This window comes from Xenopus laevis, chromosome 5L, assembly GCF_017654675.1.
Source record: "Xenopus laevis strain J_2021 chromosome 5L, Xenopus_laevis_v10.1, whole genome shotgun sequence".
Classification (NCBI taxonomy): Eukaryota; Metazoa; Chordata; class Amphibia; order Anura; family Pipidae; genus Xenopus; species Xenopus laevis.
In genome coordinates this window covers 10,409,168-10,431,442 of record NC_054379.1, presented here as the reverse complement: position 1 = coordinate 10,431,442, position 22,275 = coordinate 10,409,168, and the positions used below count along the sequence as shown (strand labels likewise).

The window sequence follows — 22,275 nt, the reverse complement described above, 5'->3', positions numbered from 1 at the left end:
AATCTGAATTGAGGTTAATGAATGTTCATATCCGCAGCAAATCACATTCATACCGACTGAGGGACCGAGTGATACCATTCTCAGACCAGGAGACTCAGGACATACAAGGGGACTGGGAAAAGTGAACAGTAGGCTATTATTCTCTTTCTATACATATATTGTATATATATACCTGTATATATATATATATATATATATATATATATATATATATATATATATATATATATGTAAATATGATGGCAGGGAGGCTTCTAGGCAGACCCATTGATGCTGCTAGGTGTCAAAATTACATCTAGACATGATTCTTCAGGAACAGGTCTATTGGACCTACCACCAGCTTGAAGGAACATAGACATATTCACCAAACACAGCTATTATGTTGGCCAATTGCAGTCATATGTGAGCCCTTACATTTTACAGGGCTGCAGTGTTTTTAAAATGATCATAGTAGTTACACAGTAGTAACTTGGAGAAAAAATCAAGTACTATCAGGTTCTTGGCAGTATTTTAAAAGTTAGTATAACAGAGGTCAAAAATTGTTTTGTGGTATATTAACTAAAGTTAGGAGTACTAGATAAGTGAGGCTGAAAATTTCCAACTCTGGTATCAGATCAGATTTTAGGGAACTTCAACTCCCAGAATGCACGTGTTTAAATACTGGAGGGGTCTACAAAAGAATCATGTTGTAGATGAAATAGAGAATGGCCACAAGAGCATGACGTTCATAACGTTTAAAATGAGCATATGGACTTAGACATGATTTAATAATAATAAGGGCCAGTAATAATAATAATAAGCCCTTAGGAAAGCCAGTGAGTGTCAGGTACAACTGTCAGGATAAGATTTCAGGCCAATGCTGCTTTCCGTGGTGCTGAACCACACAACAGTCTTACAGTATAAGCTCTAGGTTTAGATCACTATATAAAGGACTATACCACAAATGATATATATTGTTGTTTATACAGTAGACATATATGGTCCTGTGTTCATGAGGTTGTGTGTGCAAAATAATCTAGGGTGGGGACAAGGATAAGAAAATCAGTTGAAATTAGACAGAGATCCAGGGCAGGGAAAATGCTTTACTATCAATGACCCAGTAGAACTAGGATGTTGATGAGATGCTTGGAGTTGCAGTGTAGGGTCATTGAGAGGCTATCCCTATTTAAATATAGAAATGATTGAGAAGATCATTAGTTTTTCAGAGGTAAAGAAACATAACAACCAGGTGGATCCATTGCAAGTGGGGTGCAAAGAAAACCCCTTCAGATGGGCATTCATGGGCTGGTGGGAATTTACCCAGAAAGCACCCAGTGACCTGACTATATAGTATATCCATGTTCATCCCCAGCTTCAAAATCCATAGTTAATGGTGCCTCCTAACTGTTGATGTGGAACTTAGTAAATTAATCCAAAGAGACTTTCTGTTTTGATGAGAGTTAAGATCATATTCTGGGTCACCATGGCAACTCAAAATTTCAAGTCAAAGTTCTCCAGTAAAGTAGATAAATCATCAGCAAAATAAAGTAAAATGAAAATGAGATTGGGAGACCTCAGCACTATAGCATTTTTATGGGCCCAATAAAAGCAAACACTATAGAGAATTACATATAAAAGTGTGGTCAGCAGCTTTTTAGCTTGCGAGTTCTGTCCATTTCAAAGCACTGGGCTCTCATGGGTCCTATTGTTCTGAATAATTCATAATAATAATGTCATAATGGGTGATTTTTCAGAGGTCAGAGGGCAGTCACTAAGGCAGAATTATGAGAAATGGTGTTCTGGAGAGTGAGATCAGCAAAAATAATCAATCAGAAATACCCAGTGTTGGACATTCTTTTCAAAATATATATAATATAGGTCACCTGTATGACCCAGTAAGGGCAGCCTATGGGCTCACAAGCCATGTTGTCAGCCATGCAATTAGCTCCCAAAGCAACCAACCAAACAGCTTCACCACCACCTCAATAGCCCAGTTGAACACACACTTCAACTTCAACATCAAATTCAACCTATTGCAGGAATAATTTATCCATGTATCTTACAGTTCAACAGCCTAGTAATAGCTACTTAACACAATCGACCCAAGTCATTTATTTATATGCTCTACCGTAGGTATATATGAATCCCATGCAACAGTGATCAGGCCAACTGAATATGATAATGTGTGGAGTCAGACGCTCACAGCCATTTTTCATTCCACTCGCATTGGAGGTTAAAAGTGCCAAATATATGAAATAGAATTTTGTAGCATTTTCTATTGAGTTGCGTGTTGTTCATTGAAGATCATTTTTAAGAGTCAAATAACTTTCCTAGCAAAGTCGAAGCCCCACATTTTAACATTTTGAAAAATTTACGGATTCAAGTCTTTACTATCTAGATCCCACAACACGTGTATTTTTGAGGCCACATAGGGAAGGAAGTTTACTTGACCAAGAACATGTCACAAAATTGACCAGTGTGGCCATGTAAGGTGACTTCATAAAAAGATCTATGCTTTGAATGTGCAAGCTGATGTTACAAAGGGGGTTAAGCATAACTTAATTCGATTCACATGGGGTGGATGGGTTGTTGTTGACTAGGAATCTGTTTAATTGCTCTTCTCAAGGTAGAAGAAGTTCAGCATTTCCTGACCTTCTCTAACAGCCACCCACATGGATTGCAAAGCTGATAAAAACCCAAGTGGATCGTCTTCTAAAGCTCTTCCAAGTTCTGTAAGATGAGCACGATCCCTTGAATAGGATTCTTAATGCAATATTCCCTTCTGACTTTCTCCCTGAGCTCATCAATCTGAATATGAATCAGTCACTGAGCGAAAGCTGCATATTTCAAACCAGCGGACGTGAAGCCATTACATTCCTACATCGGCAGTACTGCTCATTCAACCAGATGCAGATGCTGCAACTTGCTGGAGCGCAGATAAGGCAAATACCTGCTTATCAGCAGCAGAACATAGAACCATCAAAGAAGCCAGCAGATTTATTTCAGAAGCCCTTCTCTTTTCAAGAGGTTTGGCGCACATTATTTCAACTGAGTATTTGAACATGATATCCTTAGTTACATATAATAAGAGGAAATTCGCTCTTTCCCTTTTGTATATCATCGAAAGTAGCTGCTGTCTGTTTGATGGTTGCTCGGGATAATATTCATAACAGTAATAAGCCCACTAGATACATAATCATATTTCAACAATTGCCGCTGGGATTGAACTACATTTTCTTAGGCAAGTCAGACAGTGTACAGAAAAGGTTCAACAGTTAAAAGTACTTTAAAAGTAAGTTTAAAGTAAGTTTTTAATGGAGTTTGAAAACGTTGGAACTGAATAGAATATCAGAACTTCACAACTTAAAAAGAGATGTCTCAAAAACATCACTCCAAGCAACAGGGCTGCAACCAGGGTAGTTAGCAGAGGTACAGTACCTTCCTATGGAGCAACAGAATAGTGCTCAGGTCCATGGGTTACAAGCAGGGATGCAACAAATCCTTTGTGAAAGATTCATTTGAATACTGAACCGAATCCAACCCCTAATTTGCATATGCAAATCAGTGAGGGGGAGGGAAAAAGAGAGCCACAAGCAGCTAAAAATGTTTTTACTTTCTTGTTTTTTAATAAAAAGTCACATGAATTTAAGATTCGGTTTGGCCAGGCACAAGGATTCGCCCGAATCTGAATCCTGCTGAAAAGGGCCAAATCCTGGCCAAATCCAGAACCAAATCCTAATTACAAGCAAAGCATCACCTAAAGCGGAGACAAAAAGAAGAAGCAGCACAGAACAAATGTCCTGCAATCCATTCCTTAAGCCATGGACAGTGCAAATAAGTAATCATTTCAGGTGAAGAAGACAGTGAACCATATCTCAATAACCATGGTGGAATAAATGGTTTACACAGGCTTCACAGCAATTTTTTCCCCCTCCTTTTTACTTCAGCTGGACGTAACATACACTGTATGGCTTCTGTCTATTTGAATCCTATTGCGTGATCAGAACATCAGATTTCTCATTGTAGGCTACCGATTTAATGGACCCCCCTGTGATGAAGATCATTCTCTGTATGTGCAAAGCAATGGGCAATGCAGCTAGAACTTGAGTTCTGAATAGCACACTGTAGAGTCAATTTCCTCGAAAACATGCTTTTATTGCTGCATTCTGACCCAACAGTGTCAGTGTTTTTCTGTAGAAATTTCTAACTTTCTTTAAATGACTGGATATGAGAGTTCACCTTAAATGAAAAGCTCTGAGGAAGGCTGGATGGTCACTAACAACCACCACTGCAGTTAAGGTTACATCATTGTTTGTTTTGCCTTCCAGTAACAGGTTAAAGACCTATCATCAATCAGCAGAAGCTGAGAATGTTTATGAATTCTGCTCATGATAACTTCATGCCTTTAATGTCTTTCTAACAACTCTATTGTTGAAAGGACACAGGCTTTACTTGATCTGAATGATTTTGCTATGCTGGTCTTGGCTCTATGATTTTCAAAAGAGACTTTGAAGGTACAACCTAGAAATAAGTTCTAAGCTGTCTGTGATGTGCAGTGTTTGGGCTTAGTGACATAAGTGTGTTACTTCTATACAGCAATCAAAAATAAACTGATAAAACAGAAGAAGGGTCTCAGTTAGAGAAGAAGAGGCTCAAAGGCTAGTGACGCTTATCTGAGGGATGTTTATCTTGTAAACCCCCAAATGTTGTTGAACAACTGCCGGAACTGATGGAGATCTGCTTTTCTTGAACATTTCTGTCCGATTTATGGGATGGGATGGGATGTTAGAAGCTGTGGTTGAATTATAGGAGAAGGAAGAGGAACTCCAGCAGTATTACTGCAAACAACTTTTTATTCCAGGCAGTGGTAAACACAACATGTTTCGGGTTCAATACCCTTTATCAAGTGAATGAGCTGTGGTTCAGTAACAGTTTAAAGGCCATAAGTTGTACATCTCATACATACATAAAGTACCAGAGTGTTGTACCATGGTGGCCTGTTATCAAAACAGCAAAGTGAAGAGTAAGAGATACCTTTTATATATTGAAATGGAAATACAAAGGCTGATTGAGTCCTACCAACTGACCTGCGGGCCAAATGGATGGAAAGCATTACAAGGGCCATACGTGCTATGGTTGACTTTCTATTGCTTTGATCGATGGGGCATACAGCCAGAATGAACGGCCCAGCCATGGTACATCGGCAGATCCCAAACTAATCGATATCTATTCTACATGGATACCAGCTGGGATAAGTGGGTCAAAGAAGATTAGAACATATACGGTTTTGGAATTGCTATGGTCTCTTCTTCAGGCCTCAAGAATGAAAGGAAGGAAAAATATCACTAACCTCATCCACATTTTCAAAAGCGTTGATGACATCATATGGTAAACAGGACAGGAGGTCTATCACAAACCACGTCTTCAAATAGTTCATACGTATTAACTTTGGGTCAGATATCACCTCACCCGCAGGTCCAACAAAAGTTGTATGGAAATTGAGGACAATGTCCACCAAAAAAATGACGTCCACAATACTATCCACCACAAGCCATGCAACATTATTCTGCTTGGTCTTGAAGGAGACGTTGTAAGGAACTAAAATAGCAGTGTAGAAAGTTAAAATTAAAATGACCCAGTCCCAGGTGGTCTTAAAAACACAATAATGCAAAATGATATGTGGCGGGGTCTTGGGAGCCTCCTGCTTGTATTGAGGAAGAATTTCAGAACCGAGTTGCAGCACCTGAAGAACACAAAACAAAGTGATGTTTGAAAAACCTGATTAGTATGAATTAAATAAACAATAATCAATCAGCATGCTTAAATTCTAATGTGTAAGTTAAATTCAATACACCATTATTAAATATATGTGAAATAATATACACAATAATACTATATATGTTGCACAATATATAAAGTTATTAGAGATCACAAAAGAGTTCCATGACTATAAAAAAGGTTAAGGCCACAGGTTAAATCTGATACATTTATATTATAAACTTTGGGGTTCATTCATTTCCTACAATACATATTATTACAGATGATCGTGCAAACCTCAGGGTGATGTCTAATACTGTTTTAATGTATAGTGCATAGGGTTAAAACATGCAGGCTTAATTTCATTAGTGAAATGGGGTTTAACAAAGAATAAATTGAACAATTGACAGCATAAAAATGTGTAAAAATATGTAAAAGACAATAAATACATGTTTGGCTTCTGTGGTTTAATACTTGTTCATAACTTAATGTTTTTCAGGTCTAAAGACTCTTTTTTGTGAGCCTTTAACCAAAATATCTGCAAACACTGTAGCACTAATGAAGCCCTAGGGCAGCAGGCCCCAACCATTTTTTATCTGTGAGCCACATTCAAATGTAAAAAAGGTTGTAGTGCAAAATAAGCATGAAAAATGTTCCGGGGGGGTGTCAAATGCAGGCTGTGGGTCATTACTAGTAGCCCCTATGTGGACTGGCAGCCTACTTGAGGCTCTGTTTGGCAGAATACATGGTTCTTATGCAACTGAACTTGCCTTCCAGCCTGGAATTCAAAAATAAGCATCTGCTTTGAGGCCACTGGAAGCAACATCCAATGGGTTGGTGAGCAACATGTTGCTCATGAGCCACTGGTTGGAGATCACTATTCTAGAGAATGCATTATATATGCTAATCCAATAACCGGGGCCCATAAATAGAATAATAGATAGAGTTAGAGGTTGCATAGGAGTTTATGTAGCTTTTATGTACCATCTGTGTATAAGAAGAAGACATCATTGAAGTTCCTTCAGGTAGTTGCTTGACTATTTACAAATCCTTGTGTCATACACAAAAATAATGAATGTACTCTCAACTATGGAAAATGGCAAAGTAGTTTTCCAATGGACAGATAGTAAAAATGCCCCTTACGTGGTACGAAAGGGAGCTGCTTTTGGGGACCGATCTTGTCTGTGAGGCGGATCACCTGTTGCGGTCCGTGGGTAATCCACAACAATCACCTACGACGGGAACCCCCAGGAGTCATCATCTTAACCAGCTGTTTACTTCCACTCTATCATGATCATAATCCTCTAACGCTCTAACCCATTGTCTACAGACAGTAGAATCGTGAGTAACTTTCAGTATCTACAATTAGGGGTTTGCCTACCCGATTTCTTTTTCTGTGATCACTTGACACTTTTCTAGCTTATTTTTGTCAACCCTGCTTTATTAGATTTGAATCTGTACTTGACATTGTTTGTTTACCTTACCTTCCTTTCCTTTCTTTCTTTTTTTTTTTTTGTTTATTGTAAAATTTCTTTGTGCATATTGAAAACGAATAAAAACATTTGTGAAAAAAAAAAAAAAAAAAAAATGCCCCTTAGTAGTCACTTCTGTTTGACAACACTGGGTAGCACTGCCTGGTATCCTTTTATAGTTGCAAATTGCCCATGCATGCTGTTTGCACCACTTCTCAAGATATCTCTATGGAAAGTAGAGTGAGTTTTGGCAACAACCTCATTTCTTGTATTTATTGCCTGTTTATGGCTGGAGGTGGTTTCAGCTCTTGATGCCAGAATGCAGTGCTCAGTTGATTGGTCCAATTTTGCTCCCCTTAGGGCTCTTGCATCTGTGTCCTTGTGAGTAGTATAAGAGCCTAATATCAGAACTGACCCAACCAACATCAGTTCCAACAATCTACTGTCTTGTCTTTTCTGATGAGGGCAAGTTACGAAGCATCCCCTCGTATATGGAATTCAAGATAATATTGTACAGGGAGCTGTAACTGAGGGATAGTATGCATTGCTATGAGGTCTGCCCACTCTGCAGCTATCAACTGTTGCTACACTAGAACTCTGGAAATGCTGGGAAGTATTTGTTTAGTAACATTTGGAAAGAGAGATGGTTTATGAATAATGGGGTTAATCTGTCATCTCTAAGAAGATCCCTGTACAACATAACCACCCCTGATATTAGCTAACCCAAAAAATGATGATTATGTGATAGCATCATTGCTTTTAAGGCATTAACTATTTGCCTAAATGTGGCCTTTTTGCAATGCTACCATGCTTGAAGTATTGGGCAAGGCAGAGCAAGCAACGAGAAGACAATACAGGGTGAGGTTTTGCCTCAGTAATAAACAGGGCGCAGGTAGTGAATCACAAAGGCTGACAAATAAAGTGGAGTAATCAATTATGCTGCCTGTTGTTTTCTGCTGTTAAGTCCCGTATCCTTGCAACATCTACACGACTCATTGGGATCTTCAATAAGGTGAGCATTTTACAGACATGCTTTTATCTCAGCAATTGCCCGTCCAAGTGTGGATGAGGAAGGTGCATCCTTGAATACAAATGCTTTGTAGTCACTCGGTTAAACAAGGAAAGCGAGAGAAGGAATATTAACTGCCGGAACATCGGAACCAGGCAGTGGCTGCTCAGGGATGAGCTCCAGCTGTTCCAGTGGCTTGGGATTTAGCGAAGACGATAGAGGTCAAGGCTTTGGGAGGAAACATCTTAGAGTTGGTGGCAATTTAAAGAAGAACAATCAAAGAGGCCACTTTATATTCACATTTGGAGGGGCTCGGTTATTTGAAAATAGTGCAAAGAACATATTATATTGTGGAACCATTGTTATTTTCAGTACATGAATCAAGGATGTCCACCCTGAAGCTTTGCAGATGTAGTTGTAGTTGGACTAAAAGTCCCACCACCTCTTCATACTCTTTGGCTATCACAGTGTGTATTTGATATCACTCCCATGGCACACATGAATGATTTAGAAAAAATATTTAGAATTAATATGTTGGGGGATTCTCAAAGAACATAGGCAATGTTTGCCTGGCCAATAGCAACCAATCAGCAGTTAGCTTTTATTGGTTTAATGCGGTCAGAATAATGACAGAAAACATCTGATTGGTTGTTCTATACTACTGTGTGTAGCAAACATATTAGTCATCAGAGCTTTATTGTGTGATCCATATTGGTCCAATAACAGGGGGTACACTATGATCCAGGATGAGTTGGAGCTTGGTGTAAGAATTACTATACCTCCGCCAGGCGTGAGTGTTTATGGACATTCTCTCCTTTGTGTACGGTGGGAGCGAGTTGCTGCAGGACTCCTCTGCTGCTTGTAAGGGCTCTTGTTAGGCGTGCAAATTTCCCCCAGCCTTGAAAAAAAAAAAAAAAAGGAGATTGTTGATCCAGGACACAAGTCTTTCACATTTACTTCATATTTACTGTGATAAAACCAGAAAACAATATTGTATAAAATTGTAAGAATACAAGGCAGTCTGAGACATATACGTGGTTAATATAATCATAGGTAGTGATGGGCGAATTTGCACCGCTTCGCCGAAAAATTCGCGAATTTCACATTATAATTCGCAAATTTTTCGGCGAATAAACATTATCTAAAGATCTATTGAATATAACTATCTTAGTGAAGCTTTGCTTAGACAAATACAAGATGGCTGAATACAGCAGAGCTTATAATGCATATTCTGCATTACAAAACTAGGATTTCTCCTTCAAAGAAAAGTTTTCTACATGTACAGGATAGAAATATATTATATGTCAGATCAAATGTAAAAAAATTATATTGATGTTAATTAGTTAATTAAAGCTGAAAAAGTCTTCAGTATGAACTACTCTTCTATGGGGGAAACTCTTAGCCATTAGATTATTTCATATCTTTTATCTCCACATTTCTTCTAGTGAAGAGGAAGGAGACACTATTGTAAGTAAAGTGAATTTTGTGCCAGGTAAGGGATATATATTAATTGAGAAAGTGTCTGTTCAACTACAACCCTGACCTTTCTACCCCCCCCCCCTAAACATTCTCTGCTTTCTCAATACCAATTCTGTATCCGATCTACGTAAAATAATGGGATAATGCGGCAATCTCGGCTTCATCCTTTGTCAGATCTCTGATTTTTTTTTTCCTTTAACAAAGTAGATGAATTCTCCCGCAGACAAAGGGCTTTTACTGGCCATCTGTAACATGCAATTATCTCTCTAAAATAAACCTGTATTTGATTAACTCCATTAGAGACGGAATGTCTTTTTTTAGAACGGCGAGAGCATCACTTGCAGCAAACAAAATAAAGGAGAATTGCTCTCCAAATCCTCTCTCGCTGAGCTCCTCTCTCTCTCAGAATCTCATTAGGACAACAGATAAAAGGCTTCAAATGGTTTTATAAATGAGTGCAGGTCACAGATTGGAAGAAGACGGACTCTACTTAAATGACTCAGATTTGCGTTTTTGGAAACGTGTTTGTGTCACATAAATAAATGATATCCTGATTCTTTGATTGAATTGAACCTGCTGTAATTTGCCTGTTACAATTGATACAATGACAATTTATACGAGGCTTGTTCAACCTGCAGCCTTGAGTTACAACTCAAAATCGTGGGCTGCAGAAAAGGAGATGGGGGAGAACTGGAGGGGGTGCAGTCTATCTACAGTTAATATAATTATTCCACTCCAATATATTTGGCATTTGCAAAACAAAGTTGGCACGATAATGTCATAAGCAGCCCTCCAGCGCTACTGTAACTCCCAGAATCCTAAAAGGGCAGATAAAGCTGCTTCCCCTTTGCCTTTATCTTCTCTGTCTCAGCAACTATGTGTATAATCCATCCTATATGACCCCCGAGGACCTTTAGTTGTAAATTTACTCAGGGGGCATGTATTGCACAATTTATGTTGGTCAATGTCTTCTTTCATGTCAATGCTAAGAATTAGTGGTGCAGATGCTTTCATCACATTTATCAGGTTCAAGAAGGCCAACATTGATCTAATTTCATGTGTTACATGCCTTTCTGACAACAAAAAAGGTAAAGGGATCCATGGAGATTCATTTGGGGGACTCACTGACCTTTTTTCGCATCATGGAGGATTTTATTGGCCCCCTGTAAGGCTGAATTTGCTGCTGGCCTGTTTCGGTTGTCTGGAGATGGAGGACTGAATTTTAGGAATGGAGGAAGTTAACTGGGGGTTCTATGGGAAAAAGGGCATTCACTGACCTGAGTATACTTCCATGAATACAGAAATGCCTGTGTTTAGGAACACTATGTTCATGAGTGGCAGGTAGGGGGCATATAAATCAGGTTTCATTTAAAAATGCAAGTTAAGGAACACTGGAGGGCACCATTAAAGGTGGTCATACAGCAGCAGGTGGATCTGCTCGTTTGGCAAGGTCACCAAACGAGTGGATCTTTCCTCTGATATGCCCACCAAAGGAGGGCAATATTGGGCTAATCTGATCATTTGGCCCAATGAAGGGAATAGGTGCCAACTGGATGGGGACCTCATCAACTAGCCAATGTGGTCCTCAATAGGACGGGAAAATTAGACCTGCCATTCAACATTTGAATGATTTTTGGCCACATATCAGTCTGAGAGGCCCTTCAGAGGGCCTCATACATGGACAGATAAGCTGATGAATCAATCTAAAGGACCCAAATCGGCAACTTTAATCTGCCTTTGTATGGCCATCTTTAGTCCTCTAGCACTTGCTTTTAGGGTCATAGTAACTGACCCCTTATGTGTCTGTGAACAAATAACACCTTTAAAATGGCTAATGTGATGATGACTGGGTTATTAATTTACTATCAAGATGTGACTGGGATGAGATGAAAAACAGTTTAAGAGAAGACAGTGACTGAGAGAGCCAGTAGCACCTTTATAAAAGCTAGGGCATCCCACTGATAACATGATACATTTGCCACTTCATATTCCCATCATTTTTACAGGAAAAAAAACAGAAATGGACAACTAATTTACGACCAAAAATGTACAGTTAAAAAGATCAATGGCTAAGCAGCTTAATGAAGAAGTCAGCTTCTGATTTGGTTTCTGATTTGGAAATTCCGTAACTGACTGACATAAGCGTATTAGTAATAACATCTCCTCATTAAATCCCTGGCAGTTTCATAAGTTATGTATTCATAACATTTATTATATGTAACAGCATGTGAAATAACAGCACATTGCACTGTAAAAAATGCAGAAAGAACATTTATGTCATAATGCTACAACCCCAGCACTTACCCTTTGTTAAATCATCCTCAATGGGCTGTTTAAAGGCTGTGATGTCACTAAAAGTGCAAAGAAATAACACAACTTTGTCCTGTTCGTTATGGATGGGAGCAATTTTCACAAAAAACCAAACAGGCGTCCCTGGAAAGAGAAATGAAGGCATTAGAGCTCATGGAAAGGTGGGACTTGGGTGAACATAACTGCCCTTGAACGATGGATGCTTGTGATGCACTGGACAACACAACACTGGTTCTGCCATATCTGGACATTATGCAAAAGCTACATAAAAGGGACTCACAAAACAAAGATGGGTTATTAATTATTGCTTTATTACAGGGATAGTGATCCTCTACTGGAAAAACTGTACCATTGATCAATGGTACCATTGCCACTGTACCATTGATATCTGGTATAACTAAAAATGTTTGATAAAACATAGAGACCCCTCTAGCGGTTCCCTTATTTCCCCACTGTCCATGTCTGATATACTGAGATGGAGTTCCCTGATTCTATCCCTCCACTGTTTTTTTTAAGTGCTTATTAGATGCCAAACTTTAAAGTTACAGATTTAAGCTCTATACATTTCATGTTAATGCAGTCTGGGTATGCTATAAATAATGTAAAATTAGTATAATATATAGACCTCCTGGACAGTAGTGGATGAGTTGATTGATTTATGAGGCTGAGACACTTCTTTCAATTCATTTGTATCTTTACTCTATATAAAGTCAGGGAAGAACACCAAGAAGTGCCATTACAAGCCTCGAACTGTTTTATAACATCATAGGTCTACTAGGTATCTCAGCCACAAAGCCATATGCATAAAATATCTTTATGGAGAGACTGATTAGAGAGCCAAGAGCACACATTCATTGCTTCTCCCGGCGGCTCTGTGTTAATTTGGATATAAAAAGATTGGCAAGTACAAGAGCCTCTCTACCACTGGAAACTAACGAGCAGAGGTGATTTGGCAAGTGACCAGTAAAACAAAATTTGCTGTTTAATGACCACTGCAGCACTGAAAAGAAAACTCAGCCAACCAATTTGATTATGTCCTGTGTACCCATCCACTGGAACAAGAAAAACAACAGCACATTCAACATCAACAATCATAAGTACTCAACTGTTTTTCTTGTACATTAAAATTTCAAAGGAATTCATTTCGTAATTCTCGAATGTCTGTCGAACTTTGTCGGTGGTTTCTTTGTCCGTCAGCTCCCCGTACATGAAACTGGAAGAAAACAGAAAAATATAGGGTTGTTTGGAGGCATCCCATATCAAAGTGTGTCTTGCCTTTACTGATCAGTTATCTCAATAACCAAATTGGAGAACTCAACACTCTGTAAAGACCCACCTTGTTTTGGTGCCAGGTCAACTTGGTGGAACAGCCTTACATCTACTAGACCCCAGATTCCCAAACTGATGGGCCTTGAATGTGTGGCAGAAAGGCTTGGCCTGAAGGCCAGTTATTTGTTTCTAGATATACCTGAAAGTCTTGATGGTCAATTAGAAGACACAAATCTTAGCCTGACCATCAAGCTAGGACACATTTGATATGGGATGCCTCCAAACATGAAATAGGCACAGATATAGGAAAACATTGCATTAATCATTTAGCCTAAGACTAAATTATTAATTCACTGTTTTAGTGATTGGTGAATCTGTCCTGCAAATTTACCTCGAAATGGCGAAATTTTTTTTTGATGCAGTGGAGTTTTTGCTGCAGTTTTGTGAATTTATTCACCGGAGGCTAAATTTGCAGTGAATTCGCAACTGGCAAATTTATTTGCCCAACAATAACTGTTTTCCTATATCTGTACATATTTCATGTTTGGAGGCATCCCATATCAAAATGTGTCCTGCCTTCACTGATCAGTTATCTCAATAACAGAACTGGAAAACCAGGTGGAATTGGTGGAACAGTCCCGTACCTTTTAGATGAGAGATTCCCAAATTGATGGATTAATGGGCCTTGAAGCTGTGGCAGAAGGGCTTAGCCTAAAGGCCAGTTGTTTGCTTTTCTGTATATACTTGAAAACCTACATTTATGGTCAGTTGGGCTAAGATTTGGGGTCTTATAAGATTAAATGATTAATGCTATACCTATTTCATGAACTAAGGAGGGCCCTGACCAAAGGTTGGAACTATAAGAGGTGTTTGAACTGAAAAGGTTTGACACTGTGCAAAAAGGTGAGTAATAGCAATTGAAAATCCAGCTTCATATTGAGGGGGCACAAATGTGAAAAACATATAAAAATAAAGCAACATTTTGGGCAACCCATAGCCCTCAGATGATGAAATCAATTTATTAAGCCTACTAAATATCATAAAGGAAAGGAAGTAAGAAAAATGAGCAATCACATGTATGTTCAACCTTTTGGTACAGGAACATTCAAGAATACCTGCAAGTGCTGCTTTTTTGCATAACTTCTGCTCGATGGTATCCCGAGAGCTTGCAAAATCCATCATTGCTGTAGACAATGGGCCAATCCACTATCTGGGCATTACCCAAAACAAAATTAGTATCTGTTCAAAACAAAATATAAAAAGAAAATGGTTTGCTGGTTTCATGTTGCAACAAGCATAAAACTAAGAATTTAATTTGACAGATAGAAAGTATACCAAGTAACTGAAATAAAAGAAACGTTTCCTTCTTTGGCCCAGTGTTGGAGTGTGTTTGGGCATCTTCAGCTCGTAAATGTTGCTGTCATCAGTTTGGTACTGTGAGTTGGACTTTGTTGTTTGAGATCTTCTCTGCTGTTTAAACTATGAATTAGGATCAATGTACCGTGGAAGATATGGAAACAGGTAAATTATGAAATGCAACAAGCTTTTCCGCTACTGTTTATTCAGGCAACTGTTGGAACAGCAGGAAGTACATTTTCTAACATGTCCATTCCACAAACTGGCTGATATCCATGGTACACCGTCTGGGCAATATATGTGTACTATAAATCATATGAAACAGTTTCATACAATTCTATCGGTGTGTGTATGTCCCTCTATTTTTTCAAATAAAGCAAAACTTGCATTTTACAATATGCTGCAGCCATTATGGATTTGTGACACATTGAAAAAAATAAATGATTAATGCTCTGCACAGCAGATAAGGAGAAATGCATCAGAGAAGAAAGAAATCATCTGAAGCAACGTTATGCTACACCACTTGATCCTATGGAATAAATGAAGGATCCTGCCCTGAATAAATAAGAGAACTTGCTAAATATGGCAACCATCTAGCCTGAAACATAATAAAATTATTGAAACCAGAATGTCTGAAAAAATTGCCATATGAGAAATGGGGTCAGTGCTGGGACTGATTGGGATAAATAAATTCATATGGATTAAGGTACTTTTCAACGAAGCTCAATTTTGCATACGGCATTAACATTGTCCCTCAAACCATGGCTCTAAAGATGTCTCTTGTTTAACAACATAAAAGCTTCTTAAAGGATTAAGGTGCTACCATGGCAAAGCCTGTTAAATGCACACTGAGATTATCAAGTGACTATACCATGCAGAAGCTGAGATATTAGCTTTAGAACTGGGAGCCCATCTACTAAGTGAATTTAATGTGATCCCAGACATTAGGTCAGGAGCCTTTCTGGAAATTAACTTTTTGCGTTGAACAAAAGAGCATTTCGTAATTAGAGAACAATTCCATTGTAAGAAGAATCTCCTTCAAAGGCTGCAGCATGTTGTGGGTTTTAAAAATGTGGCTGAAGTGTACCTGAATTTTCCAACATTATTGGAATACTACTACAGTGGAGATAAAGATTTAGAACCATCCTTAACAAGCAGTGGAACCCAGGTCACATATTTGGTCTTAAAACTATGGCCTGATCAGATGTTCGTCTACTTCTATTTTGTATGTGGTAAAAGATTATATAATATTTGAAATATTTTGAATATCATTAAGTGGGTACATTATGTGGTTTGGGGGATTTAAAGTATGTAGTGCCTTGATTTTATGACTATTGTGATTTTTTGTTATTTTTTTATGCAGTTCAGATGTTTCACCATGTTTTCACCATGCACTGCATCACTTCTAAGTATTAAAAAAATCAGTTATTTATTTAGAACCAAGTAATAGACAATCAAAGCTTTATAAAGTTGACATGACAACAGTTAAACAGAAATGAAAAACAGTCAGTATGAAATCAAGTCCGTATACACTCAGCTTTTTATGGAAGAACTGGGCAACTTTATTTCTTACTTTGATATTTTTTTATGTAATTAAACCTCCATTTTTGGGCGTGACTGTCGCAGGGCTATGCCACCAAGCAACCGGCAACAGTCACAGGGACAGGTTATAGGATCTTAGAGATTGCAGTAAAAATGTGAGATAATACTTGCATGTCAATAATATAATATATGAGTACATAAGGGATCGAGGGAGTGGAGAACCTAATATACACAAAGAAGGATGACTACATTTCACAACGAGTCTATTCACCAGAAACTGGCCAAATTACTGGCAATATTTATGAGGCAGGTGAAACTAATACTTTAGGATCAATGATCAGGTAATGGAACACCAAGCACTTTCTCCACTGGAGTAAGTCTTCTTCTCACCACCCATAGTCCCATCATTGGGGTAAATTTATCAAAGAGTGAAGTTCCGCCACTAGAGTGAAATTCCAGAGCTCTCAATTCATTTCTATGGGATTTTGAAAGGCGTATTTATCAATGGGTGAAAGTGAAAGTTCACCCTTTGATAAATACGCCTATAAAAATCCCATAGAAATGAGTGGAGAGTGGCGGAATTTCACTCTAGTGGCGGAACTTCACTATTAACTTCACTCTTTGATAAATATACCCCATTGACTTGAATGGCAAACACCTTACATAAAATCAGATTACAGCCCAGATTTCTAGAATGTAGGTGGACATCCACCTGTAAACATGATGACAAAAGGTTGCCATTCATGTCAATGGCAGGTGGCATGGGCAGCAACAGGTGTTTCTCTCTTTTTAAATAAATACCAATTGCAACCTGTTTTGTAATGTGATAATTTAGAAGTTCTGTTGAATAGACTCCAAAAACGGCACTGACTAAAACAAAAGAATTACAACAAGGGTTATTATGGGGCGAGTACATGTACAAAAGCACAGGGTTAATTATTTAACACATTCTAAAGACATTAAAGTTCTATGCCAAGATTTGTTATTTTACAATAAACCAAATGATTCAGTATAACATGATGCACAGAAAGGAATAAGGCAATAAATGAGTAAGAGCGATATAATATGTTCTTGATGAATAACACCCCTATTAGTAAAAACTGACCAAAAGTCTAGTGGTTTAGCCATTGTTTTGTAAATTAACAGAAATTGGTACAGAACAAATATGGCAGGTAGGGACGGGATCAAGAGAGACTACTATGGATACATTGGAACCGCGGAGAGCTGGTTTTGTACCTGTCTGTCTATGAGACAATGTCCAGACTGAAAATCAAAAAAGAAAACAGAAAACATGTTAAAGTAGGTGATCACCAAATGCAAAAAACGTCAAACATAGTTTTTTTGGAATTCACTGTAGTTGAAGTCATGCAACTGGTTATCCAATGGGTATTCTCATATTACAGGTATGAAGACATTCAAAGCTGCTCTATTCTATTAATATTGCATCTGTTGTCATTCTTTATTTCCAACCTCTTCACTCTAATCTTATATATAGGGTTATAGTTGGTGAAAAGAATGAAAGCTGGAGCCTCCTAAAATCAAGGACGACCACAATTCACAGGCAGCCTCTTGACGACTGAAGGCTGGCCAACTCAAGGCTGTCCAAGGCTGTGGGCTGGATATTCCTAATATATATCCAGAAAATAGTTGTTGTTTGTACTTTACAGGTAAGTCACCTCCAATTTAAGAGATGCTAAGGCATTGGGACATTATCCCAAGACATTATTTATTGAGGATGGCACTTTGTTGTGCAAAACACTATATTATTGGTGGTAGAGTAACTCTTGGCCTGACTCATTAAAGAATATTTGGGAAGTCAGGTTGATGCATTCTTTTATTTGGAAAAATGAGCAGCAATCTACAGTAGCTTCCACCACTTCTAGACGATGGCAAAGACTGAACTAGAGCCCTTGATTTCCCACCTACAGTTGTTAATTTAAGAAAGAGTATAATTTTTTTCCACAATGCAGCAGCTTCCATAGTGGACCATTACCTTGGCAGTTCAGGCAGGTTCATATGTTTACTAATCAGGTTCTAGAATGTGTTAAGGCCAATCAGAGCTGAAACTGCAGGGTTCATGGGAAGCCAGTTGTGGAGAATGGTCATAGTATTGCCATCCAGCTGGTATTTCACCAGCCTAGATTGTAAATCACCATCACCATCATCTAGGACTGGGGAGGTACAATTTTCAATGAGGAAAAAATCCTGTAAAAAATATCCTGTTTGGTATTTTCATGAGCTTTAACGCAGATATTATTAACACACAGCCCTCTACCTGGTTTAAAACTGCCAAGGAACCCATAAGCTGATTGAGAACCCTGGAAGTTTTAACTCACAAGAGCTGGAATGTTGAGTCTGAGATACTGTACATGCGTTAGTGCCCCTTGCATCTAATGCGACATAATGTGACCCTGTTATTGTATTTCCACTGGAATTGTTTAAGCACTGGATCTCACCTCTCCGAAACATTCTGGTCATTTTCGAATTTCCCAATCAGTCTTTGAGAACAGAGAACAGCAAGTAAAAGGGAAAGCGCCAGCTAAGCCAAGGTCCAATTGCCTTGTCTGACATTGACTGAACAGAACAATTTCTTTTCTTGCCACATCACATAATAGAATGTCTGTGTGACCATGTAATACCTCTAACTTAATGGAATAAAACAACAAGCAGAACACTCCTACAGCAACGCATAAAGAGACACATTCCACCTCTCGGATACCAAGCTACTGGCAATCATCATTCCTACAGCAACTTTTATAATTGTTCAATTATAATTAATATACTCCAAAAGCCATAATTATGCTGTAAAATATATGTAGCCTAATAATGTCAGCGCTACAATAAGCATTTAGTGATGTGACCTGAATGCTACTGAATCTTGTACCCCTGTTGTAACTTAATCGGACATTAGATGCCACCATGGCTGATATAAAAGCACTCTTACCCATGTGTGATCATAGAGTTACCCTGTGACTATTAAAAAAAGAGAATAAAGTCATAGGAGGCAAGGGTAATTAATGCCTTTTAGAAAGCACTGGTAAAACCCCATCTAGAGCATGTTCTTCTCCATAAATAAATACAGAATATCCATTAAAGAACAACTAAGCTGTTAAAGGGAATGGAAGGTCTCCGTTGAAGGAAGATTGACCAAGTTGGGGTTGCTTTCACTGGAGAAGAGGTGCTTAAGGGGAGGTAAGATAACTGTGAATAAATATATAAGTGGACCGTATAACACTCTCTGTAATGCTTTATTTACCATAAGGTCCTCCCATGGTCCTTGAGGGCATCCATTGAGATAGAATTAAGAAAAAATGAGATTCCATCTTAAAGAATAAAGGTAGTAAAAATCACTGGGGTGCCTACTTGTCAGCCAACGTCCCCCTTCCAGTGCTTACAATTGCTGCCCTTGTTTCCCAGTCCCATGTTCTTCTTCCCTGAAAACAGCCGCTATCTTTGTGAGGTTCCCAGTGGGCCTTTCAACTGTCTGGGACTGTGTTAATGCAACAGTATTGCTGCTCAGGGATCGGGCCCATGTTCAAATTAGTAAAAATGAAAATTTTTAGTATGATGTGAACGTGTGCATTCCAAGATCAGCAATTGTAATCACCAGGGGTGCATGACAAGTAAGCAGAATGGGATGGTTTGCAAATAAGGATGAGCGTAAATTTTGCAGAGTTTCGCCAAGGAAATGACGCCCATAGACTCTAATGGGAGAAAAAAAGTGTTGCATGTCAAAAAAAAATTGTCACCCATAGACTTTAATGCATTTTGCATAATTTTCGCCAGCGGGAAATTTATGGCAAAGCGAAACGGGTCAAATGTGCCCATCCCTATTTGCAAATCATTAAACCTCTATATTTAATTGCAAATAGTACAAGAACAACATATAAAGGGGGTTATTTATTATAATCTAAATATTTAAATCTCTTTGAGTTTTTTTCACTAGAAAACTAGATTTTTTAGAGGAAAAGACACATTTTTCGAGATTTATTATATCCAAAAAGCTCCAAAAAGCCTGAATCAGAAATTCCGCTATCTCAGACCTTTTGAGGTCTGAGATAAGTCAATGGGAGTCGCACCTATTTCAATTTGAAGTATTGTGGTGTGCGCTGGGTTTAGCCCAAAAATCTGGGGTTTTTGGGCAATTCGGGGAAAAAATCCGGAAAATTTGAGAAATTCAGGAAAAAGCTCGAAAAATTCGAGTGATTCAGGTTATCACTCGATTTTATAGAGTTTTTCCGCAATCTGATTAAAAACTTGCGAGGCCATGTAGAAGTCAATGGGAGCTGTCCTAGCTGAAATTCGAACTGCGAAACTTAACATGAGTGAAACAGGAATTCGAGTTTTTTTCAGTGATTTTATTAATTCCAGTTTTGTGTTTTGTTAAATTGAGTTTCTACAATATAGAAAATAAAGCTCTAAAATTAAACAAATCTGAATTTTGATAAATAGGTCTCTAAGAGGCCCATTTATCGACATTCTCATTTTAGTGGTTTTGGAGGTACAGGTATTTGAAATGACATGAACGTTATTATAAGATCTGAATATAAAAAGTACAAATGCTGAACAAAATACGAAAACCTCTAAAAGTCTAAATTGGTCCTCAGCGCAGCTCCCATTGACTTCTATAGAACCTCGACTGTTTTCATTTGTCGAGGTTATGTTGTTTTTTAGTGTTTTTTACACTTTATGATTCTAAAATTTTTAGAAGTTTAGAGAAATAAAAAAACTAATTTTTTTAGAGAAATAACTTGGGGAAAAAAATAGTCGAGGAAGGCAAAGCCCATCTACTGTAGATATGAGGAGCACCTCATAAAGAAGACTTGATTATTAATTTAGCTCATATGGTATTTAGAAGATAGTACAGGTCCTCATTTACAGCTCGTTGTCTCCAGAATAAAAATAATTTCACCGATGTATTCATTTGCCTAATTGAGGGCTAATGAAGTCTCTCAGAAATCTATATACATAACTTTGATGTTGTACAAAGAACAAATGAATCAAAGAGGAACAATGCGGTGCACACACACATACACAGTTGATTTATAGTAAATTGAACAAAAAAACAACATAAATCATAGAATTAGAGGCAAACACTGTCTGTATTACTTTCCCAACATCCTTGGCACACTAATGTGTTGCCCTTGCTCCCACTTTATTTTCCATTTATTTAAATCTATGTACATGTATACAATAATATAATTATTATTATATAATTTTGACCAGCTTCTAAGATTTCAGGGGGTATTTATCAAACTACTCCAACTACTCTTATTTATCAATACATTTTTCCAAAGATTCCCTCTGCAGGAAAACTCAAATTGTACATGTTTTTCGGATTTTCTGCCCGAAACCCAGCACAGATCAGGATATCTTCGGGACTTCTCCCATTGACTTACACACAACCTCCAACCTCGGCAGGTCTGAGATGCCGGAATTTCGGATTTGGACTTTTTCCATCCTCGGGGTATAATAAATCCTGAAAAATCAACGTTCTTTTTTTTAAAATTTTTGGAGTTTTTGGCAGTCGGACTTTACCCCCTTTATTTACCCAGCTAGAACTTCAGCCTCCTACAAGACTCCACTGTCCACTGTTTCTGATTCCATAGCCCTTCAGTAGTATTTTAATACAATTACAACCCCAGCAGGTGTAAGCACGTAGTGACTCTGAGATGGGTTTTTACTTCAGTGGGGAAATGAACAAGTGGAGAAAACATATCAGCATTTTGAGTAGGACCAAATTCCAATGAAGGTACATGCCAAGGACCAGGACCATGTCCTACAGGTCAGCAGAAATTCTATTTACTTAAAAAAACAGTTTCAATTTCAAAAATGGCAAAATGAATAGACAAAGTAGAAGGAATATAGTATAGTTTTGGCCATCTTGCATCTGCATGTGCTCAAGGAAGACTACAAGATCCTGCCTTTATTCAATTCCTTAGAGGAACGGCCAGTCAAAACCAACTACTAAGACAAAGCACCATGCAAATGCAATCAGTCCAAACCCCTACCACCACTAATACAAACATCAAAAGGTACAAATATCAAAAGGTATATTTCTAGGTCCAAGATTCACTAGCCTGTCCCTTCTATGGTTTATTC

General features: G+C 38.1%; 1 protein-coding gene across 1 annotated transcript in view; it reads right to left on the bottom strand.

The window, feature by feature from the left end:
* LOC121393600 (potassium voltage-gated channel subfamily H member 1) overlaps positions 1–22,275 on the bottom strand; it is a 185,047-nt gene that overhangs the window by 144,433 nt on the left and 18,339 nt on the right. Inside the window, exons 2-7 of the mRNA XM_041562519.1 lie at positions 17,410–17,436; positions 14,391–14,514; positions 13,113–13,219; positions 12,001–12,129; positions 8,997–9,115; positions 5,330–5,722 (exon numbers count right to left, since the gene is read on the bottom strand). Of these exons, the coding sequence (XP_041418453.1) occupies positions 5,330–5,722; positions 8,997–9,115; positions 12,001–12,129; positions 13,113–13,219; positions 14,391–14,514; positions 17,410–17,436 (899 nt within the window). The remainder of the gene's footprint in view (positions 1–5,329; positions 5,723–8,996; positions 9,116–12,000; positions 12,130–13,112; positions 13,220–14,390; positions 14,515–17,409; positions 17,437–22,275) is intronic.